Raw genomic sequence first — 22,436 nt, forward strand, 5'->3', positions numbered from 1 at the left:
CTTCCTAATTAGAGAAAGGTTGCTAAATTTTATTGGTTTGTGTGTTTGTCTGGTGGCCTGGGGATTTTGCTCTTGTTTGCATTTCTTGCACATTTTTAAAGAAATCAATATCACAAAAAATGCATAACTTTTATCTACCACAAAATAACACAGTCATAATGAGAGAAAAAAAACTCAGATTATAGCACAGAGGTCAGTATTTTCCTAGCAACTATTTGAGTTCATGTACAAATATGCTTAAGGCTCTTCTGCCAACTCTGGAAAGTATGAAATAAACCATTTCCTTTTATGAACTGAACTTCAAATTCATTTTTCCATTTCTAGAACTCAGGGTAGCACTTGGAATACAGTTCTAGATAAACAGACTTTGTGGTGCTATCATGTAAATATTGTTGTTGAAAAAAAAAAGACAGGAAAAGGTATAGCTGTAGTAAATTAACACAACCTAAGAACAGAAGCTCGATACGGAATGGTTCTGAGTGTCAGTCTTGCTTAGTTACTGCCTGAGGACTCTGAGCAGTACTAAGGTCGCAGAGCTGGGATCCCAGGGAAATTACTTCACAGCAGAAGAGCCAGAGCAGGTATAACGTTAGGAGCATGCAGCACGGTGCAGTGCATGAACTTAAATTAAAGACAAAAGCTCCTGGAGTGTCAATGGGTCATGTCTACAATCCTACACAAGAAATTGAGATCTGAGGATTGAGATTCGAAGCCAGCCTGTGTAGAAAAGTTTGCGAGATTCTCTCTCTCCAATTAACCAGCAAAATGCCACACTACAGGTGTGGCTCAAGTGATAGAGCAACAGCCATGAGTATGGCCCTGATATCAGCGTACACGTACACACACATACACACACACACACACACAAACACACAGAGGCAAAAGCCACATGTGGAAGCAGACAGCACAGTCCCATTTCCACCCACATGGTAGGTATCCTTACCTAAGGTGATGATGGCATGCGCCCTGATCACGGAGGGCATGACCGAGCCTCTGGCCTTAGAGACTGGCTGTGCAGGTGGGGCATCACTGGTACCTTGCGATGCTGGCACTGCAGGGAAGAGAAAGGGTTTACTGGACAATGCATTGGCAGCCAATGCAGCCCCAAGACCGCGCAGTGCAGAAGGTAACTTTGGATGCCTTACAATGATCTCCGTCAGTGGAAGAGGCCAGGATGGACTGAACCAGAAGAAAGATTCTCTTCTCCACTCTGGATGGACACAGCTGAGCGACGTCTCCCAGGGTAAAAATGTATTTCACCTGCAAAGACCATGGTTTTGCAGTGAAAAGGAGGCAGAAGGAAAATGAGCTGCAGTGAGTAACAACATGTCAATGAAGTTTGTTTGTTCTTTGGTGACAAGACTTCATCTTATTTCAGAAAAATAGATATCAGTAGAAAAGTTCAGTCATTTCTTAATGAAGCCTACTCAAAATTAGAGTGGCCATATAGTTTTATCATCTAAATCCAGACATCTCTGTGTGAGTAATTGGGTATAAAAGTTAATAATTTGGTTGTGATGAAAGGTGAAAAGGTTATCTTGGGTAAACTATGAAAGATTTATTTATCTATAATCCCACCTCTAAGGATATCATTATTATGTTTTTTGATGATGTTATTTGAGACTGGGTCTTGCTATCTGGCCCAAGCTGGCCTCAAACCTGTGATCCTTCTGCCTCCGCCTTCCAAATGCTGGGATTACCATGTCTAGATTAACACATCATTACTATTTTTCTCTTTTCTTTTTCTTCTAGGTCCAGGACCAGGACTCAAACTTGGCACCTGCGGCTGCTTCTGATCATTGGCTGGCACTCTACCAAATGAGCCACACCTCCAATCCCTCATTATTATTTTTATGCAGCTTTTGTTTTTCTATAATCACATGCTTTATCTTTACCTTTATTATATACTTACTAATGATGTTACTTCAATTATTACTTTGAACAATGAGCATCCTTTTATGCTAGCATATAGAATAAATATGTTTGATGACTACATTAAGTCTGCCACTGAAAAACAAAGGATGCCATCTTAATTTTGCTCATTATCCACAACTGGTGAATGTTTACATTATTTTTAACTCTTTGGCTTTGTTTACATCAGCTCTGGTGAATACTTCTATGTTCCTGGAACTCCTGATCTTCCTGCCTTAGCCTCCTGAGTGCAGGGATTATAGGCATGGAATACCACACCCAGCCTAATAAGAAACTGAGAAACGCAAGACTCACTCAAATCCTGGGCCAAGTCTGTGCTACATACCATGGCCTTATTATCTAAGGCATTCAGACTCTCACAACGATAATATTTACTACTGAGTCTGCCTCGGTATGATTGTTTTCTTGGTAATAACTCTAAACTTTGTCTATAATCACTAAAGCTTAAGCTGGAAAAGTAGAAACTGAACATAGAAAAGAAGTGCTCTTTAAAAAAAAAAAAACAACAGAATGAACGAGCCAACCCATTAGGATTTGGAGGTGTGACTCAGGTGGTAAAGCACCAGCCAATGAGCAAAAGCAAGCATCAGATAGAGTTTGAGTCCAGTCTTGGGTTTAAAATTAAAAAAAAGAAATAAAGGTTCTGTACTCATTTAAACAAGTGAGACAGTCAAGTCTGGCTAATTTGTTGTTCAAACCAGGTAATTCAAACAGCAGCTCTTAGTGCTTTCTTAGAAGCAAAATGACCATCACACAGCCTGTTTGTCAAAAGCTTTTGCTTCACATGTCCTGGCTCATAGACTCTGACACTGAAACGGTTTCTAAAGTGCCATGTCGGCTAGCCAGGCATTCCTAGGGACATTCATGTTTTAGATTGTCAATTTGTTCCTTTTACTGGACACATTCCAACTGCTTAGCCCTAATTCCCAGTTCCATAGTTCAATGTTCAAATAGCTAAGAAGACATGATGTAATTAACCCACTAAAAAACAGAAGTGGAGCTGTGGCTCAAAGTGGTAGAACATAAACCTTGAGCAAAAGAACATCTCAGGGGCAGTGCCAGGCCCTGAGTTCAAGCCCTATGATAATTGACAAATAGAAAAGAAAAAGAAAAGAAAATATCCTATTGAAATGAAGAGAAAGGAGTGGAGAGGAAAAGCATTTGCTTACCAACAGGTCTTCCTCCACAGTGGTGGCGCCATCCTCCTTCAGAAGGATGTTGGAGAGGTGGTGCTCACAGGTGGAGAGCACATCCCTGCACACCTGCTTCATCAGCTCCTGTGGCAAGTCTCAGGTCAGTTCTGAAGTGGCCCATGCAGCTCCTGGGACACTAGGTCCTCATACCCTCTAGAATCTTCAAGTGCATGAAAGGCCCAACCCTCCCATGCAGCTCTCCTCTCCCCTCATTTGGTCAACAACACAACCCAATCTTAGTCAACTGTCCATGGGAACCCACTCAGGGACACTTTCAGACGGCGGTGTGTCATCACAACATGGCACCCACCAGTGTTTGCCAAACTATAAGAAAACCACTATAAACAAAATGTTTTGTTTTGTTTCTGACATAGCCTAGGATGTTTCAAAACCATCTTCTTCTTTTATTTTTTGTTACAGTTTGGGGGGCTTGAACTCAGGGCCTCACACTCTAACTTGGCTTTTTTTGCACAGGGCTGCTGCTCTACTACTTGAGCCACACTTCCACTTCTGTAGAGAAAAAAAAACAAAAAACTGCACCTAAGATTTTAATAGAGGGCACATCTAAACCACCACAGTTGACTAAGAGAGTTCCTGAAATCCAGAGGCTTTAGCTGGTGAAGAGATGTAGGCTAATTTGCATCAAAGCTGAGGACCAGAACTTGGTGTGGTCTGAATAACAACTCTGAATCAGAGCATGAGAAAGCCGTCAAAACCAAGCCCGAGATTCACTCTACATAGAGGCTCCTGTCACTGATGGCTCAGATTCTCATGAACCCACAATGTGACTGGGGATATGTGCTGAGTGAGTCCCTTCATTTTAGGTGAACCTCAGCAAGAGGCTTCTGTTGGCCAAGTTTGGCTCTTTATAATTCCTACGTACTGGTACAATTGGGACCTCCGGATATAGGAATATATATATATATGTATATATATATATATATGCACACACAATTCTTTTACGTGAAAATTCTTCATATTATAAACATAGCTAAGTAGCCTGTCCCACATAATTTTTCCCCTCCCCATGCTGAACCCTCTGTTAGATCCTCAGTAGATCCTCATACAACTTGCTTGGTAACCACCTCACTGAACTGTTCTCATCTAAGTCCATTTTATCCACACACCTATTTCTGAGACTGAATTATAAAAGTTGTCAATTTAGATTTAACCACGCAAAGAACAGTACTATCACTCTTCTTCCCTTAGATACTATTTCTATTAAAACATTCCAAGAACTCTTCTAGATTTTAATGGTGGCCATTAAAGATCACTAACCCATACCAAACTTATAGATAACAAAAATGTCCAAAGACTTAAAAGTTTTTTCTATATGTCCTGTTGTTGAACTTTGTATTCATCATTTATTTTGGGGGTAATTTCTTAAATTTGGTAATGTACAAAATATTCATTTACAGAGAAAAGGAAAAGAGAAGTAAGTTTAGAGGAAACAAACTAATACCAATTTAAAACAATATACAATTTTGTGGAAATCAGGGTGTCATTCCATTGCCTATCACGAGGTGGCGTCGGGAGAGGTGGTGTTGGCCAAAGTTCATCCTGCTTCCAGCTTCCTTCCAGGCTCTAGTAACAATCTAGCATACTGTTCTCATGACTATGCATCCGCAGGTAGTGAATAACTTACGGTCCTGACAGCCTACCACAGAGATAAATTCTTTTTCCAGCTAGTGCTGGTGGAAAGAATACTGAGAAGGTATCAGAGACCTTTAAGTCCCAGCTCGGCCACAGGAAAGTTGGTGGGACCCACTCTGTTTAGGTCACAGCTTCAAAACTGCCTGCTTCCCCAGTTTTCCCCACTTCATTCTCCTTATTCTTACTAGACTCAACACAGAACCTTTGTCTATGAAAGTATGCCTCTTTAAATGCTTCTTATTTAAAACCTGTTCATGCAGTTTCTTAGGTCCTGAGATAAAAGGTTAGAAAAAGAACACAAGTACTCCTTTTACTAATGGAAGTGCTGAAAGGCAGACACTAGGAAGACACTAGCCACCATTTACATAAAAAAAAAAACAGCTAAAGTTTCTTTTTTAAAGCTAAGTACATTCTGACATTTAAGTTGTAAGCAAGAAAGTTATAATACATTACTATATCTGATCTGTTATTATAAGTAGACAATGTGACATATAAAGAGACTTTCTTATAGAAACACAAGAAAAGAAGAGGGAAGATAGCTAGGTAGTAAGATGAAGATTAAAAAAATAATTTTGGAAAACAAGTATATCCCAGCAAATACTTAACCAGCAACCTCTAAAACTGTTATTAAATAGCCCCAGCACTACCATTTCTCAAGCTGATGACTCCTGTCTAGGAGTCTCTCATGATAAAAACCAAAGACACAGGGTTAGGAGGATTTATTACAGATACTGATGTGGGTATCTTTTAAGGGTGTCAAAGCAAGTCTCTGCTTTACAAGTTTTTGATTTGGATGTGTGAATATGTATTCATATAACTAAATATATATACTTATACACATATAAATATACATGTACATATATATGTATTTACTTAAGCCCATATATATGTATGTTTATTTAAACCCACTAGCTATAGGCTAATGGGGACATGATACTACCGAGAGACATTTGATTAATATAATCTCACAGTAACTGGACAGGGATCTTTCTGGATTATGATTTATCAGAAGATCAAAAGCCATCTGGTCTGCAGTGAACTCTCTGATTAGGAGAAAAAGCCATGAATTAAATGTTCCTCGAATGAGGGATAATCTTGCAGCATTCTAACCAGGAAATAAATGTCAGCCAGCTAGTATAACTTACTAAAAGCCCAGAGCCAAGGTCGGGCTGTCTAAGGGAAGCACATCTTTAGTAGCCAAATCTTGTGGGGGAAGAACCTGTAGGCCCTACACAAGCCTTGTAGCCTTACAAGTTCACTGTTCATCCAGAACATGCTTCAATCTTCAATACGTGAGCCACATGGCCAACTACAAGTAAGAAACATGGCAAGGGGATTGAGGAGCCATACATACCTGTTCTTCCGCGGGCGAACTTGCAGATGCTCTACATAGCATCTGCAAAGTATCAACAGCCGAGCTTATCCCCTCGAGAGACCAATGAAATCCATTCAGCTTGCACTTGATAACACCTATTAAGAAAGTCAAGACCCTTAAAGTTTGCCTTCTTAAGAACACTTACAAATAGAAAAAGTGAACAACAATGGTTTTTCAAGAAGGGTTCTTCAAAGAATACTCACCAGTTACCTCGTCCCGTATGCTCTTAGGAAGATGCTTTGCAATATGTCCAATGACACACAATATATGTCCTAAGGTGTTAGAATTGGGATTCTGCTGACTAGAGAAAGAGGAGAAATGGCACGACAGAACCAAACTCAACATCCTGTTGCCAACAAAATGCTTTTTCTTCTCAACTATTAATACTGGATGTTTATGACTTTGGGGTTAAGCTGTAGGAACTTTTAGTTGTCTAATGAACTTGAACAGAGGGTAAATTGACCACTTTAAAGTGATCCTTTTTATTCCCACCCTGGAGTTTGAACGCAAGCTCTACCACTGAATTACGCCCCAGCTCTTAAATATAATTCCTGAGGTTCATACCCATAATTTTAGCTTCTTAGGAGGCTGAGATCTGAGGATCCTGGTTCAAAGTCAGCCTGGGTAGATAAACCAGAGACTCTTATGCCCAATTAAACACCAAAAAGCTGGAATTGGAGCTCAAGTGGCAGAGCTCCAGCCTTGAGTTTTAGAAAAAGGCAAGCAAGAGCACAAGGCTCTGAGTTCAAGCCCTATTACTGGCACACACACACACACACACACACACACACACACACACACACACACACACGTGACTTTTACTGTTCAAGTTTGTTTTTATGCCCAAATTTAAACAGAAGCTCTCTGTCCCCAAATGGCATGAGCTTTGCTTCCATGGACCATCAGTGCTGAGAGAAACGATGGTGTGAGCATGCAAACCTGCTGACTGTCCCCCAGGCCTGCATTATTCTCCTGTGGTCCAGTTGGGGTGACGAGGAGGCAATCTTGGACAGCAGCATCCAGGCAGGTGCGGAGCGCTCCGTGCCAGTGTGAGATACCACGTTGTTGATAAACGTGCCTGAGAACTTGTCCTGCTTAGACCATATATGAAAAGCCCTATTTAAATAGCGCCTGGGGAAAAAAAGGGGGGAGAGGAGAATTGTTAAGTATAAGTATATAAAGCGGTATCAACTTCAGCAGCTGCAGGATTCCACTGTCACATAAAACATCTATGCACAAGATCTAGCTACTAGCACAGCTGACCAAAACACAAAACAAAACAAGGTATTTTCTTTACTTCTTTTATAAAGTAAGGTATCTTTACAAATTATTTATTCTTTAAAGCAAAGAATAAAACTTTACAGCCACGCATGGTGGCTCACATGTGTAATCCTAGCTATTTGGGAGGCACAAATTGGGAGGACTGGGGTTAGATGATTGTCTGGGCAAAAAGAAATAGCAAACAGCCATTTCATTCAATTACTAGCTGGGCATAATGGCCTATGTCTGTCATCCCAACTACATGGACAGTGTGAATAGGAGGGTCGTGGTCCAAACCAGCCTGTGTAACAAAACAAGTAAGACTCTAGCTGAAAATAATTAAAGCAAAAAGCACATGGCTCAATTTGTAGAGCATCTCCCTATCAAGCATGAGTGGCTGAATTCAAACTCCAGTACTACATAAAACCAACAAAACTTGATCCTTCCTATCTATATCCCAACAAAATTTCTACACAGTAAGATATCACAAAAAATGTACACACTGCCCTACTATGTAACTGTACCCTTTTTGCACAACACCTTGTCAAAAAAATTTTGTTTAATTAATAAATAAATTACAAAAAAATTTCTACACAAACATATGATATGGAAAATGGTGGAAGGGTAATCCTGCTCAAGACACATTGTACATAGAACCATATATAATGAAGCGTATCAAAATGAACGCTAAGAATTTTAAGTAAGAGGTTCTTATTATGTCCTCTATGCAGTTATTCTTATTTTTTCTTTCTGTTTTAGTTTTCTGTACCCTTTGTCTTATATATAAGCTTATCTAATCTGTGGAAGGGAAAGGGAATCATAGAATCAATGTGACAAAGGATGAAATAATACAACAATGATAATCACTAGACACTATGTTGGAAATGAACTTTACAATGAGAGAGGTAGGGGAGGGAGGAGTAGTAAGCAGGAGAAAATGAGGGAGGGGGTAACAGTGTTTAAAAAGAAATGTACTCATTACCTTATGTATGTAACTGTAACCCCTCCTGTTCATCACCATTACAATAGTGTTGTTGTTTTTTTAAAGATGCATTGTACATATAAATTGGCATGTTGTACTGAAACCTCTTTAGGCAAGTAAGGGAGGCCCTGTAATGTGCTAGGTAATAAGACTGGTTAGGCTTAGTGTTGAAGATATAACCCTTTCATTTTTGTGTCAACACTAGAGCTTGAACTCAGGACCTAGAAGCTCTTGCTGAGGTTGCATGATTGGCTGGAGCTGTACCACTTGAGCCATACTTCCATTCTAAGATGTAATCTTTTCCCTTTAGAAGCATGTTATTCATTGAACTGTGTTCTTCTAAAATTCCTATGTTGAATGAAACCCTACTTTCTACAACATCAGCATATGACCATACTTGCAGTGGGCCTATGAAGAATTGATTAAGTGATCTTGAGGCTATTTGGGCTCAACCTAATCCAAGATGGCTGTCCTCCTAAGAGACTTGAATACCCAGAGACCCTAGGATAGGCATGTACAGAGGAAAAGACCCTGCAAGGACAAAGAAAGGCAGCGACTCTCTGCAAGCCAAGGAGAGGCCTCAAGAGCAAAGCTACTAGAATCTTGATCTTGGAATTCTAGATCCAGACTAACTGGGACAGACTATATCTCTATTAAGCTACCCAGAATGTGGTGTTCAGCTGTAGAACTAATACCAGGGACTATATCAAAACTTAATTCATAACACATCTAGGCAAAGCTAGGCACTGGTGGTTCACTCCTGTAATCCGAGCTACTCAAGAGGCTGAGATCTGGGGATCATGATTTGAAGCCAGCCTGTGCAGAAAAAGTCTGAGAGGCTCTTATCTCCAATTAACCACAAAAAGCTCAAAGTAAAGCTGTGTAGAGTACTTGCCTTAAGCAAAAAAAAGCTGAGGAACAGCCAAGGCCTGAGTTTAAGCCCCAGTACCATCACAAAAAACCAAACCAAACAAAAACATATCTAGACAAGTATGCCTTTTAATAAAAGTATTACTATAAAAGTCTTTAGACAGTTACATCAGTTAGTATAGATGCCTTCTTTTCCACTGTTTTTTCAAAAACTCACATTTTACATACAATAAAGACTATGAATAAATAAGTTAACACTAAAGAGCTACAAAGGGGCAGAGAGAAGACAGGTAGAATTCCTATACAGCCACAAGTACTGTATCTGTGATACTGACACACCAAAAGGAATAGATAGGTGAAAGGAATAAAGCAGAAGAGAGAACTCAGAACTAAAAGCACAAACACCCTATTTGTTATACAGATGGCAGAGCAGGCACATAGGCTGCTCATTTCAATTAGCATTCCTAGATAAATAGATCTTTATTTAAAGAGAAAATATCAAATTTGATTCCTAACTAGTACAATGCACAAAAGTCAGTGGCAGATAAGTTAAAGGCATAGCACCAAAGGAAAAGGAAAGACAAATCAGATTTCTAGATTATAAGACGAAATTCTACGCTGAGAACAGATTTCTTTTTTTGCTTTTGTTTTTGGTTTTGTTACTAGGGCTTAAACTCAAGGGCTCACACTCTTGCTTGGCTTTTATACTCACAGCTGGTGCTCTACCATGTCAGCCACTCTCCACTTCCAAACTAAAGGTAAGAGTCTACAGACTTGTCTGCCAGGACTGGCTCTCAACTTTCAGAGTAGCTAGTATTTTAAGTGTAAACCACTGGCCTGGCCAAAAACACACTTATTAAAAAATACAGTAACCAGGGCTGGGAAGAGTGGGAAGAGTGCTTGCCTCGTGTACATGAAGCCCTAGGTTTGATTCCTCAGCACCACATATACATAAAAAGCCAGAAGTGGCGCTGTGGCTCAAGTGGTGGAGTAGCAAAAAAGAAGCCAGGGACAGTGCTCAGGCCCTGAGTTCAAGGACTGGCAAAAAAAAAAAAAGCCTAAAAAATACAGTAACCAGAAAGAAAACTACTCATAAACTGAACTTATCACAAACACCACTAAAAACTGGGTGTAATGCTTGAAGTCCATCACGTGGGAGGAAGCAGGTATAGCCTGAGTTACATAGTGAAACCATCTGAGTTACACAGTAAGACAAAATGACACAAAGGGCTGGGAATATGGCCTAGTGGTAGAGTGTTTGCCTCATATACATGAATCGTGGGTTTGATTCCTCAGCACCACATACACATAAAAAGCCAGAAGTAACCATGTATACTGGTATTAGAACTAGGAAACTGAAAGGGAATACCAAAATCGAGAGACACAGGGTAAAAAAGACAAACGACTACAAAAGCAATACTTGCAAAACTGTTTGGTATAAATGAACTGAACAACTCATGGGGGTGGGGGGGGGGAAGGGAAGGAGGGAGGGGGGGAGGGGGAATGAGGGAGGAGGTAACAAACAGTACAAGAAAAGTATCCAATGCCTAACCTATGAAACTGGAACCTCTCTATACATCAGTTTGACAATAAAAATAATAATAAAAAAAGGAACATGAGATAAAGTAAATGTGGAGAAAATGTTAATACAACTGATTAATCTGAACTGAATAAACAGAATAAATAGGACAGAGGATTTTGAATGATGTTGCCACAAATACATTATATGTCTAAGGAATGTGTGTTACTTAGTTTGAACATTATATATTACATAAATGTATCAAAACACCACAGTGTACCCCCAAGGTATGTACAATTATCATGCATCTATAACTATTTCAGGCAAAGACAATAAAATAAGAATGGTCATTTTTCTTAAAAAATAAAAAATAAATGAAAAGCCAGAAGTGGCGCTGTGGTTCAAGTGGTGGAGTGCTAGCCTTGAGCAAAAAAGAAACCAGGGACAGTGCTCAGGCCCTGAGTTCAAGCCCCAGGACAGGAAAAAAAAAAAAAGAAAAAGTTCAAAACAGAACAAACAGGGGCTTATCTCATTGGCAGAGCATTTGTCTAGTTTGCACAGGGCCCTGGGTAGCATATAAATATTCATAGCAGCATTATATGTAAGTGAAAACCTGGAAGCAACTTACTTATTTATCAAGTGTAGAATAAATTGCTTGTAGCTGAGTCATAAATGTCACATCTATGTGTGTTTGTATTTACATAATGAAAATGAATAAGCTGTATATATAATAACATTTCAAATAATGTCGAATGAGGCCAGATTCATAAAACATATCACAGAACTTCATTTCTATAAAGTTGAAGAAAAGAAGGAAGTAATATGTAATGTTAAAATCACAGGAGTAATTACACCAGAGGAAGAGGGAGGGATACTAAATGGAAGGAGATGAGGGAAGAGTGGTAAGGGCAATTCTTGGACCCAGTGCTAGGTAGTGTTCTATCTCTTGACCTAGGCAGTGGCATACATAAACACATTTTCTAGACATGCTTTCCTAAGCTTAAACATAGAGAAAAAATGAAATAACCCCTACCTCCAGCATCTTCAGATATAAAAATAGATACTACCTTTTGTCACCTTACCAAGCTTTAACATGCTGAGTGTGTACAATGACATCTCCCTATGAAGCAGCAGCTTCTGGGACGTGGCAAAGCATTTAGTTAGACCAGTGACAATATCTACAGAGTTAATGCATCTTCAGTGATAGTTTGAGTTCCAAAAGGGACCTTAAAAGATGGTGTAATCAATCTGGGTGCCAGTGGCTCACACCTGGATTCCTAGCTACTCAGGGGGCTGGGAGCTGAAAGATCACAGTTCACAGATCACAGGCTGGGCAGGGAAGTCCATGGAACTCTTATCTCTTATCCTATCTCTCTTATGTCTTATTAACGACCCAAAACTGGAAGTAAAGTTATAGCTCAAGTGGTACAACACAAGTATTGGGGGGAGGGGGGGGGAAGTGTACTACAACTAGCTGCTCTTCAAAATGAGGAAACTAAAGCACAGAAAAAAAAAAAGATTTTCCAGGGCTGGGGATATGGCCTAGCGGCAAGAGTGCTTGTCTCGTACACATGAGGTCCTGGGTTCAATTCCCCAGCACCACATATACAGAAAATGGCCAGAAGTGGCGCTGTGGCTCAAGTGGCAGAGTGCTAGCCTTGAGCAAAAAGAAGCCAGGGACAGTGCTCAGGCCCTGAGTCCAAGCCCCAGGACTGCCCCCCCCCCCCCAAAAAAAGATTTTCCATTACAGGCATTATGCCTGTAATCCTTGCTATGCACGAGGCTGAGATCTGAGGACTGTGGTTTGAAGCCAGCCTGGGCAGGAAAACCCATGAGACTCTTACATCAAATTAATCACAGAAAAGGTGGAAGTGGTGCAGTGGCTCAAGTGGTAGAGCACTAGTCTTGAGCAGAAAGGAGCTTAGTGCCCAGGCTGAGCTTGAGCCTCAGCTAGCAAGAAAAAAGACAGGAACAAGACAAGGATGCCCACTCTCCCCACTTCTTTTCAACATAGTGCTGGAATCCCTAGCCATAGCAATAAGGTAAGAGGAGGACATCAAAGGGATCCACATCGGCAAGGAAGAAATCAAGTTATCCCTATTCACACACGACATGATCTTATATCTGAAGGACCCAAAAAACTCAGTCCCCAAACTCCTACACCTAATAAACCATTTTGGCAAAGTAGCAGGATACAAAAATCAATCCACTAAAGTCAGCAGCTTTTCTGTACACCAGCAATGTACAAACAGAAAAGGAAATTATGGAAACAATTCCCTTTACAGTAGCCAAAAAAAGAATAAAGTACCTAGGGATCAACCTAACCAAGGACGTGACGGACCTATTTAATGAGAACTATAAAAATCTAATAAGTGAAATCAAAGAAGACACAAGGAGATGGAAAGACCTCCCATGCTCATGGGTAGGCAGAATCAATATAGTGAAAATGGCCATATTGCCCAAATTGTTATACAAATTCAATGCAATCCCTATCAAAATCCCAGTCACATTCTTCACTGAAATAGAGAAAGCAATCCATAAATTCATATGGAACAGCAAAAGACCTAGAATAGCCAAAGCAATTCTAGGCAAAAAAGCAGTGCAGGAGGTATCACAATACCAGACTTGAAGCTCTACTATAGGGCCATCATAACAAAAACAGCCTGGTATTGGTATAAAAACAGACCGGAAGACCAATGGATCAGAATTGAAGATCCAGAAATAAAACCGCACTCTTACAGTCAGCTGATATTCGACAAAGGAGCTAAAGACATACAATGGAATAAACATAGCCTCTTCAACTACTGGTGCTCGGAGAACTGGGCAGCCATATGCAGAAAACTCAAAGTAGACCCAAGCCTATCACCATGCACCAAGATCAACTCAAAATGGATCAAGGACCTCAATATCAGACCCGAATCCTTGAAACTACTGAAGGACAGAGTAGGAAAGACACTGGAACTTATAGGCACAGGAAGGAACTTCCTGAATAGAGTCCCAGGGGCACAACAAATAGGGGAGAGACTCGACAAATGGGACTACTACAAATTAAAAACTTTCTGCACAGCTAAGGACATAGCCACCAAAATAGAAAGACAGCCAACCATATGGGAAAGGATCTTTACCAGCACAGCAACAGACAAAGGCCTAATATCTGTCATCTACAGAGAACTCAAAAAACTAAGCCCCTCCAAGCCCAATAAACCAATTAGGAAATGGGCAAAGGAGCTAAAGAGAGACTTCACAAGAGAAGAGATAAAAATGGCAAAGAAACATATGAGGAAATGTTCAACATCCCTGGTAGTAAAGGAAATGCAAATAAAAACAACCCTGAGATACCACCTCACTCCAGTTAGAATGGCCTATACTCTGAACTCAGGCAACAACAAATGCTGCAGGGGGTGCGGGGAAAGAGGAACCCTTCTCCATTGTTGGTGGGAGTGCAAATTAGTACAACCACTTTGGAGAACAGTATGGAGGTTTCTCAAAAAGCTCAATATAGACCTACCCTATGACCCAGCCATACCACTCCTAGGCATCTATCCTGAACAGCAGGTCCCAAGATATCAAAAAGACATTTGTACTTCCATGTTTATCGCTGCACAATTCACAATAGCCAAAATATGGAAACAACCCAGATGCCCCTCCACAGATGAATGGATCCAAAAAATATGGTACCTATACACAATGGAATACTACATAGCAATTAGGAATGGTGAAATATTGGTATTCGCAGGGAAATGGTCAGAACTTGAACAAATAATGTTGAGCGAGACAAGCCTAGAACACAGAAAACAAAGGGGCATGATCTCCCTGATATATGACTGTTAAGAAGGGGTAACGGAGAGACAGTAGAGACCAGGTCTGTGAAACCAAAAACTGCTTGTCAAATGGTATTTCCCACAGGATTGGGGCAGCGACCCAACATTATGTAACTAAAACCAAACAACTACTCAACATATAAAGGTCAAAAATTGACCTCTCAGTGGAATACAATAGCTCAAAAACTATGTATGTACGTTCATATAAGACTACCGTTGACATATCGTCTAATGTCGACATTACATTTAAAGCCCTAGGCGAATTTTCTTGGGCGTCGGCCACGTGGCTACTGTATATGTTCTTGGTACATTGTGTATTGTATATATGTCTACCTGACCTAGGGAAGGGAAAGAAAAACAGGGTGTAAGATATCACAAGAAATGTACATACTGCCCTACTATGTAACTGTACCCTTTTTGCACAACACCTTGTCAAAAAATTTGTGTTTAATTAATAAATAAATTACAAAAAAAAGAAAAAGTGTTTTTCCAAGGCCAGATAGTATTATTTTATGACACTAAATCTACTATTTCTTCTATCATATAATTTCTCCATGCCCAAATTTTAAAGAAATATATTTTTAAAAAAACAGCAGACAGCAGAGCTCAGACACTTAATTGTAACATCCTATGGTACATATTAAAATGTATAATCATAAATCCTAAATCATAGCAATATACAATGCTCACCATACTTAGCATATATTCAGTAAATGTCATCAGACAGAAAAAAATTCAGTATTGTGAAACGCCTTTCTAAGAAAACGTAGAAAAAAAAAAAGTTTAACTTGCAAAACTTGCAGTCACCTTTTATGACAACCAGTATTGAGAAAGGTACAACTGACAGGTTGTAACAATCAGTTACAGCCATTTGCACTACATATTAATACACCAACCTAAAGCTAGAAAGCAATGGCAGTGATCACCAGAACCATTAAGCAGTCAGTCACGCCTAGTATGCTAGAAGATGTGAATAGGGGAAGAAATAATAAGAAAAAGGCAGACCAAGATTAAGTCTTCACATATATTATATAACTTGGATGGCTTTTTGAATACTAGAAATAAATTACTAAGTAGCATCAGAAACATAAGCCATATACAGTTAACTTACGTCAGTTCCTGGCTCTCTGTGGTAAGGAGAGTAAGAAGTGCCCATGCAAGCACCTGGCTGCTATCCCCAGCATGAAACTTGCTGGGATGCTTGATGTGCTGAAGCAGGAGCTGGTCCAGGCACTCGAGGGCCTTCTCCTGCACAGTGCTCTCAGAGTCTATCACCACTGGAATGATGCCCTCCAGCCAGGCCTTTTGGATCAACACACATTTTGGTTGTGCCTAAGGGTTGAAAAATAACTGTATCAGAGGTCTGCTAGATACAAACCAGCAAAGCTGTGATGACTGTTCCCAGGGACATTTAAAATCCAATCATATCGATGGGGCCCATGGGTAGAAGTGAAGTGGTATTTTGCATGCTTCAATCCCCAGGTAGCAATCCTCGAGACTAGGAAAAGACAAAACTGTGCCAATGATTACAAAAGGAGCAGAAAGTAGAAATAAAAAGCATGGGAGTGGGGGACATGGCTGACTGCAAACCAGTACATATGGAAATTTTAAACATTAAAGTCGCTACTTTATTATTAGTAATCAGGGCTCTTTTGGTCATTCAAAACTACAAGCAAATAATAATTATCCCAGGGAACAACTAGAATAAATGCTGACAGAGAAAGTCAAAACATGCTGTGTATTAAGCCTTCTCTCATGAAATAAAGAAATAAATACCCTTTCAAAAATCTTCAACAGCTAATTAACTGAGAGAAGTTAATTATAGATAGCATTATTAGTGGATCTGTTCCTTTGGCAACATCCTCTACATATCTTAACTGACAAAAATTACCCTAGGCCTCCTAGTTTAACCAATTTAAAAATTTTATTTTTCTGAGATTCAGGATAAAATCGATGGCATTAGCAATGCTAAGCATTAGTTTCTAACAATATTTTACAGTAGGCAGAGTCTATCATATGTAACAAAAAGATTTCTTTTCTCTTACATTGTTGACACTCCACAGTGGATTACTTAGCTCTCTCTCTCTCGCTCTCTCTCGCTCGCTCTCTCTCTCTCTTTGGTGCCAATATTGGGCTTGAAGTTGGGGCCCAGGCACTATTCCCTGAGCCTTTGGCTCAAGGCTAGCACTTTATCACTTGAGCCATAGCTCCATTTCTATCTTGGTAGTTCCTAACCACTAAGTTAACATTTATCAACAAGGTAATTATTATGCAGAATTCCTTTTTAAATGATTTTAAAAAATCTGGGCTCAGGACTGAATTGTGGCCTTGTGCATGCAAAACATGTGCTTTACTACTCAGCTACAGCCTAGCCCCAGGATTTTTTTTTTTTTTTTTTTGGTTGGCTGTGGGACTTGAACTCCGGGCTTGAGTGCTGTCCCTGAGCTCTTCAGCTCAAGGCTAGCACTCTACCACTTGCGCCACAGCGCCACTTCTGGTTTTCTGGTGGTTAATTGGAGATAAGAGTCTCTCAGACTTTCCTGCTTGGACTGTGATCCTCGGATCTCAGCCTCCTGAGTAGCTAGGATTACAGGCATGAGCCACCAGCACCTGACCCCAGGATTATTTTTGAAGTAAAATACCATACATTACACACATATGGCTCTTACCAAAAGCAGCTCAGTAAGAGACTGTAAGGCCTGCTTCCGGACAGACACTGCAGGGTCCCGACAGTGGTTCTGCAGGATTGACAGGTCCTCCTCCATACCCAAGATGTCACAGTGTTTCAGAACACTCACCAACACCTAAAAGTCAGACAGATGGCACCAAGTGGTAAACACATGGCATAAATATCGGGAAGACTGAAAGCAGGCAACTGGAAACCTTCACTTTGTGATTTGCACCATTTTTGAGGTCATGCATCCATCCCACCTCCCTAAAGCATTCCACCCTCTAGACTGTATAGAAGTTAAGACATTTTACATAAACAAATATTTGCAACTAACTTTATAAACCTGTTGAAAATTCACCTATGAATCCCCTTTTCCAAACAAACCAAATTACACATAAAAATAAGTTATTGCTATTGATAAAATGCCAGAGACCTCCGCAGGAAAGTTTGAAAACAGGACATTCATCCAGCTCATCTATATAATTTAGACATAACAGAACCAGAGTCAGTGATGAAGAAGCAAGTTATATAATGAATATGGCCTTAGCATTTTAAAACTTTCCCCTTGCTTTTCCATGTTTCCAATGCTTCAAAAGGGAATGGATTGGAAATGTGTACGGTGAGCTCCGACCTGGAGTGCACACTTCCTGACATTGATCTTCTCATCCTTGATCCTCATCCTCAACATCGCTGGGACACATCTCTCTGTTGAGAGGACATCAAAGAATTACAGGCTTGCAGAAAAGCAGACAGCAGCTCACGCTCACCGTCCAACACTGTGAAAGTATAACTCCTGCTGACTCACTAAGTAGTTCTTCCCAATCCCCACAAGTCAGAGGATGAAAAGGGGTTTTAGAAGAAAATTTGAATAATAAAGCAATTCACTATCAAAAGTATAAATTTTGGAATATTAAACTATGATTTTCAAATTCTAGTTCCCACTTGTAAAATCCTAAATTATTTTGCTTCTCCATTTTGTTTAGCTGCAAATGGGATTATCTAACACATACAGTTGTTTACAAAGTTTGGAAAGTGATATATTATGTAGTGCTTTTTTTCCCCCCCTGTGGGTTTTGGGGCTTACACTCAGGGCCTAGGCACTGTTCCTGAGCTTTTTCACTCAAGATGAGTGCTCTACTACTTTGAGCACAGCTCCACACCCATAATGTAGCTTTAAACATACCATTATGCCAAGCATCAGTGGTTTACACTTGTAATCCTAGCTACTCAGGTGGCTGAGATCTTAGGATCATGGTTCAAAGCCAGCCTGGGCAGAAACGTCCAATTAAGCACCAAAATAGGTAGAAGTGGAGCAGGGGGGAAGTGATAGATGATTAACCCTGAGCACAAAAGCTCACAGTGTAATATGTGTCTATATGTTTTTTATATGTACATACATATAACAGATATATAAAATATATTTTATATGGCATAGTATAATGACATTAATTAATGACACACTAGAAATTACTTGGCTTTCAAGGAAAAAAAAATGTTTCCTTTCTTAAAGGTACTTAATCAGAAAACAGTCCAAGGTTGTTGGACTTCCCTTAGGCTCCTTGAATGCAACAGCATTGCCCTGTGAGTGTGAAGAAGTGTGACATACCCTCAGACCCAGCTTTCTCACTGTTGTTTGTGTTCACCTCCCCAGAGGGTTCACAAGTGGTAAACGTCTGCTTCCGATAGCAAAAACCTATATTTAAAAAAGGTACTCATTAAGAAACATTTTGCTACTTTTCAGTAGTGTGAACACAACATGTTACTCATGTATGACATTATTAATGAACTGAATTTTAAATTCTTTGATCAAGAAAGATATTAAAATAGGTAAATATGGAGGCAGAAAAAAATTCAAATAGCCAGTCTTTTGGAAAGCCAGTTATTCAACCCCCGATACATTCATTACCTGATGAACTTTTCAGTAAGGCACCAGAGTCACTGTCTAGTCTTGAAACTAAAGGATCTAAAAATAAGTAGACAGGTAAGAGGAAAAGAGATCATAAATCATGAGAAATAGCCACAGAATAATCAAAATCAAGATTAATTAGGCCTAGAAACAAAGCAGACAGATTCTAAATTACTGACAATAATAATGTTCTCTCCTTTCTTTAAAAAGACCTTTCAAGCAAGTCAGTCTTTACTATTTAAAAAGTAATTTGAAGTTAGGCCTATAACTCAGTTTGAGTTACATTCTCATCATGAAAAAGGGAAAAGAAAAGTCATTTGATAATGAGATATACTGAAAGTAATTTTTTGTTTGTTTGTTTTTTTTACATTGGTATCTTTTAATTTAAAAAAAATTAAAAATCAGATAAAATGTTGGTCAGGGCTGGGATGAGACCAACAGGAATACTTCAGAACCCAGGGTAGGGAAAACCATCTGCCTCTCTTCAGAGGGGAGGAGGGGTAAGAAAAGGGAGGGGCAGCTCATGCACTAAAGTACTTCCATATTACATCCCCAGCCCCCACCCTCAAGAGAAAGAAGAAAAGCCCATCACGTAACACCAAACAACAACATTATCAATATGCCCCTCTCTGCGGCCCATCATGCCTTTTTGAAAGAGGAGGTCTGTGAAGAGAGGCAAGGAGAGCCAGCGTGAAAGGGAAGATCTGTACTTCAGTCTAGTTTCCAATTTCCATCTCTGACAGGAAGTCTTCAGTCATCAGATGCCTGGCATCGAGCTCTGAGTGGAAACTGAGTATGTGGGGGCCACCACTGGGGTGCCATTGTTGGCAGAGTAGCCTTGCCTCAATGTCTCAAAGTACGAAGCCTACACGGGTTTGTAATACTGTAGCACTTTTGTAAGTAGTTTTTGAGAGCAAAATTAATCATGTATTTTTTCTTCCCCACTTTCCTAAATGATCTATTTACATCCTATGTGGACCTTCACTTTCTGGTACAAGAGTACATGCTCTTCCCCTAGCCCCCCACTTACTGCTAACGAGAAGCTCCAGCACAGTCTCAGATGCGCTGTTCACAGACAAATCCAGACAATGTGCAAAGCTGGACAGTGCCTTACTGCGGACCGTAGGTGCTCTGTCTAAACAACGATCAAACATAATCTCTTGCACCAGGAACTTATGCTTTAGGAGCTTCTGATACTCCAGAGAGACAGTGTCATCCGCTTCTCTTTCAGGAAGCTCTAAGAGAGCTAGGGCAACATCGAGAGTAAAAACTCGGTGTGGGATCTGTAAGGCAAAATCATCAGAATCACTGTTAGAGAGGACTAAGAACCAAGGAAAACCCTCTCATGTATCAGATCTGACTATCAGAGGTCAATGCAGGCAGGATTCAAGACTCCATGCAGGAATATCTCATACCTTGGAACTTCGTGAGTATTTGTAAAGCCAGGAAATGAAGGTAGCATATTCTCCACAAGGAAGTTTACTCAACAGCTGGACCAGGGACTGGGCTGCAGAGGTCCGATACTCTGATTTATCTACCACCTGAAACATAATGCAGGACAACTGAACCTCATGTGGTAATACGCACATTAAAAATGACTAAGCATAATAAGCTCAATGATCTTTAAATGTTACATAAATGACTACCTAAATCTTAGGTTTCAAACTCCAATGGAAACGAAATTATACCTAGTCATGGTGATTCATGCCTACAATCTTAGCCACTCCAAAGGTAAAGACAGGGGGATATTTCTAAGGCAAGCCCAGGCAAAAATAGGGAGACCCTAACTCAAAAACAAGCTGGGTATAAAAGGACATGACTGAGGTCAGGAGGCAGAGGTAAAAAGATTTCAGTTTGAAGCCAGCCAGGACAAGGATATCATAAGACTCTAATCTGGAAACAAAACAAAACAAAAAGCAAACTTAAAAGAACTGATACTGTGGAATAAGTGGTAGAGCACTTGTTTACCAAGTATAAGGTCCTCAGTTCAAACCTCATTTACACATACATACATACACACCCCAAAAAGGGGGTGTGGGAGGAGGAAAATCAAAATAAAACTAAACTGTAAGCCCTCTCCCCCCAAATATGCACAAATATACTTGTTCAAGACCTAGGCATCTTTAGGATCCATAATGTTCAAAATAGGAATATTTATCCACCAGATACTAGTGGCTCATACCTGTAATCCTATCTACTCAGGAGCCTGAAGTCTGAAGACTGAGGTTCAAAGTCAGTTCAGGTAGAAAGAACAAAGACTCTTATCTGCATTTAACTAGAAAAATGACTGAAGGCCAGGCACAAATGGTAGCGTGCCAGTTACCAGCTTCTGCTTATCTTTTTTAGGCCAAGTAAGAGTTCAAGGCTGGGAGTTCAAGCCACACCCAGTATGGACATGAGGGGAAAAGAAAAAAAAGAATCATTATGCAAAACACATGGTGGCACACACCTGTACTCCTACCACTCAGGAGGTGGAGGATTTCAAACTGGAGGCTACCCTGGGATATATAGTGAGTTCAAGACCAGCCTAGGCAACATAGTATGATCCTGTCTAAAAAAAAAGTTTATTTTCTTTTCTATTAAAAATAATGTTTTGTGGGCTGGGGATATAGCCTAGTGGCAAGAGTGCCTGCCTCGGATACACGAGGCCCTAGGCTCGATTCCCCAGCACCACATACACAGAAAACGGCCAGAAGCGGCGCTGTGGCTCAGGTGGCAGAGTGCTAGCCTTGAGCGGGAAGAAGCCAGGGACAGTGCTCAGGCCCTGAGTCCAAGGCCCACGACTGGCCAAAAAAAAAAAAAATAATAATGTTTTGTAAACCAGGCTTGCCTATAATCCTAGCACTCAGAAGGCCGAAGCAGAAGGGCTGCAAATCCAAGGTCAGTCTGTGTTACACAAAGAGAGCCTACTTCAAACCCCACCCTACTCACCCTACTCCCAAAAGAACACTGTTTAGAAAAACATCTAGTATTAACTATAGCTACTTTTGTATTGACACACTTATTCCCAAAACCAAATAGACATATTTACCCTTATTATGCTATATACATTATCATTATTACTACTATTATTATTATTACTAAAGCAAAAAGTACCTTGGCACAGATGTGTTGCAGCAAAATGTGAAGGACTGGGAATATACTTTCCTTCAGTTCATCCACAAGAGCACTATTTAAAGGAAAAACATACGTCCACTAATTACAATCTACCTGTTATTACAATAGAATGGTGATTTCCCATACCTCTTCTGTTC

At 40.1% G+C, this 22,436-nt stretch overlaps 1 protein-coding gene across 1 annotated transcript in view; it reads right to left on the reverse strand.

The window, feature by feature from the left end:
* The window catches only part of Ncapd3 (non-SMC condensin II complex subunit D3), a 57,878-nt gene that overhangs the window by 20,719 nt on the left and 14,723 nt on the right, over positions 1-22,436 (reverse strand). The window contains exons 9-22 of the mRNA XM_048343638.1: positions 22,279-22,351; positions 20,598-20,723; positions 20,213-20,465; positions 19,183-19,239; positions 18,883-18,969; positions 17,908-17,981; positions 17,275-17,409; positions 15,717-15,937; positions 7,093-7,284; positions 6,357-6,454; positions 6,133-6,248; positions 3,102-3,209; positions 1,146-1,260; positions 944-1,051 (exon numbers count right to left, since the gene is read on the reverse strand). Coding sequence (XP_048199595.1) covers positions 944-1,051; positions 1,146-1,260; positions 3,102-3,209; positions 6,133-6,248; positions 6,357-6,454; positions 7,093-7,284; positions 15,717-15,937; positions 17,275-17,409; positions 17,908-17,981; positions 18,883-18,969; positions 19,183-19,239; positions 20,213-20,465; positions 20,598-20,723; positions 22,279-22,351 — 1,763 coding nt within the window. The remainder of the gene's footprint in view (positions 1-943; positions 1,052-1,145; positions 1,261-3,101; positions 3,210-6,132; positions 6,249-6,356; positions 6,455-7,092; positions 7,285-15,716; positions 15,938-17,274; positions 17,410-17,907; positions 17,982-18,882; positions 18,970-19,182; positions 19,240-20,212; positions 20,466-20,597; positions 20,724-22,278; positions 22,352-22,436) is intronic.

This window comes from Perognathus longimembris, chromosome 3, assembly GCF_023159225.1.
Source record: "Perognathus longimembris pacificus isolate PPM17 chromosome 3, ASM2315922v1, whole genome shotgun sequence".
NCBI lineage: Eukaryota > Metazoa > Chordata > Mammalia > Rodentia > Heteromyidae > Perognathus > Perognathus longimembris.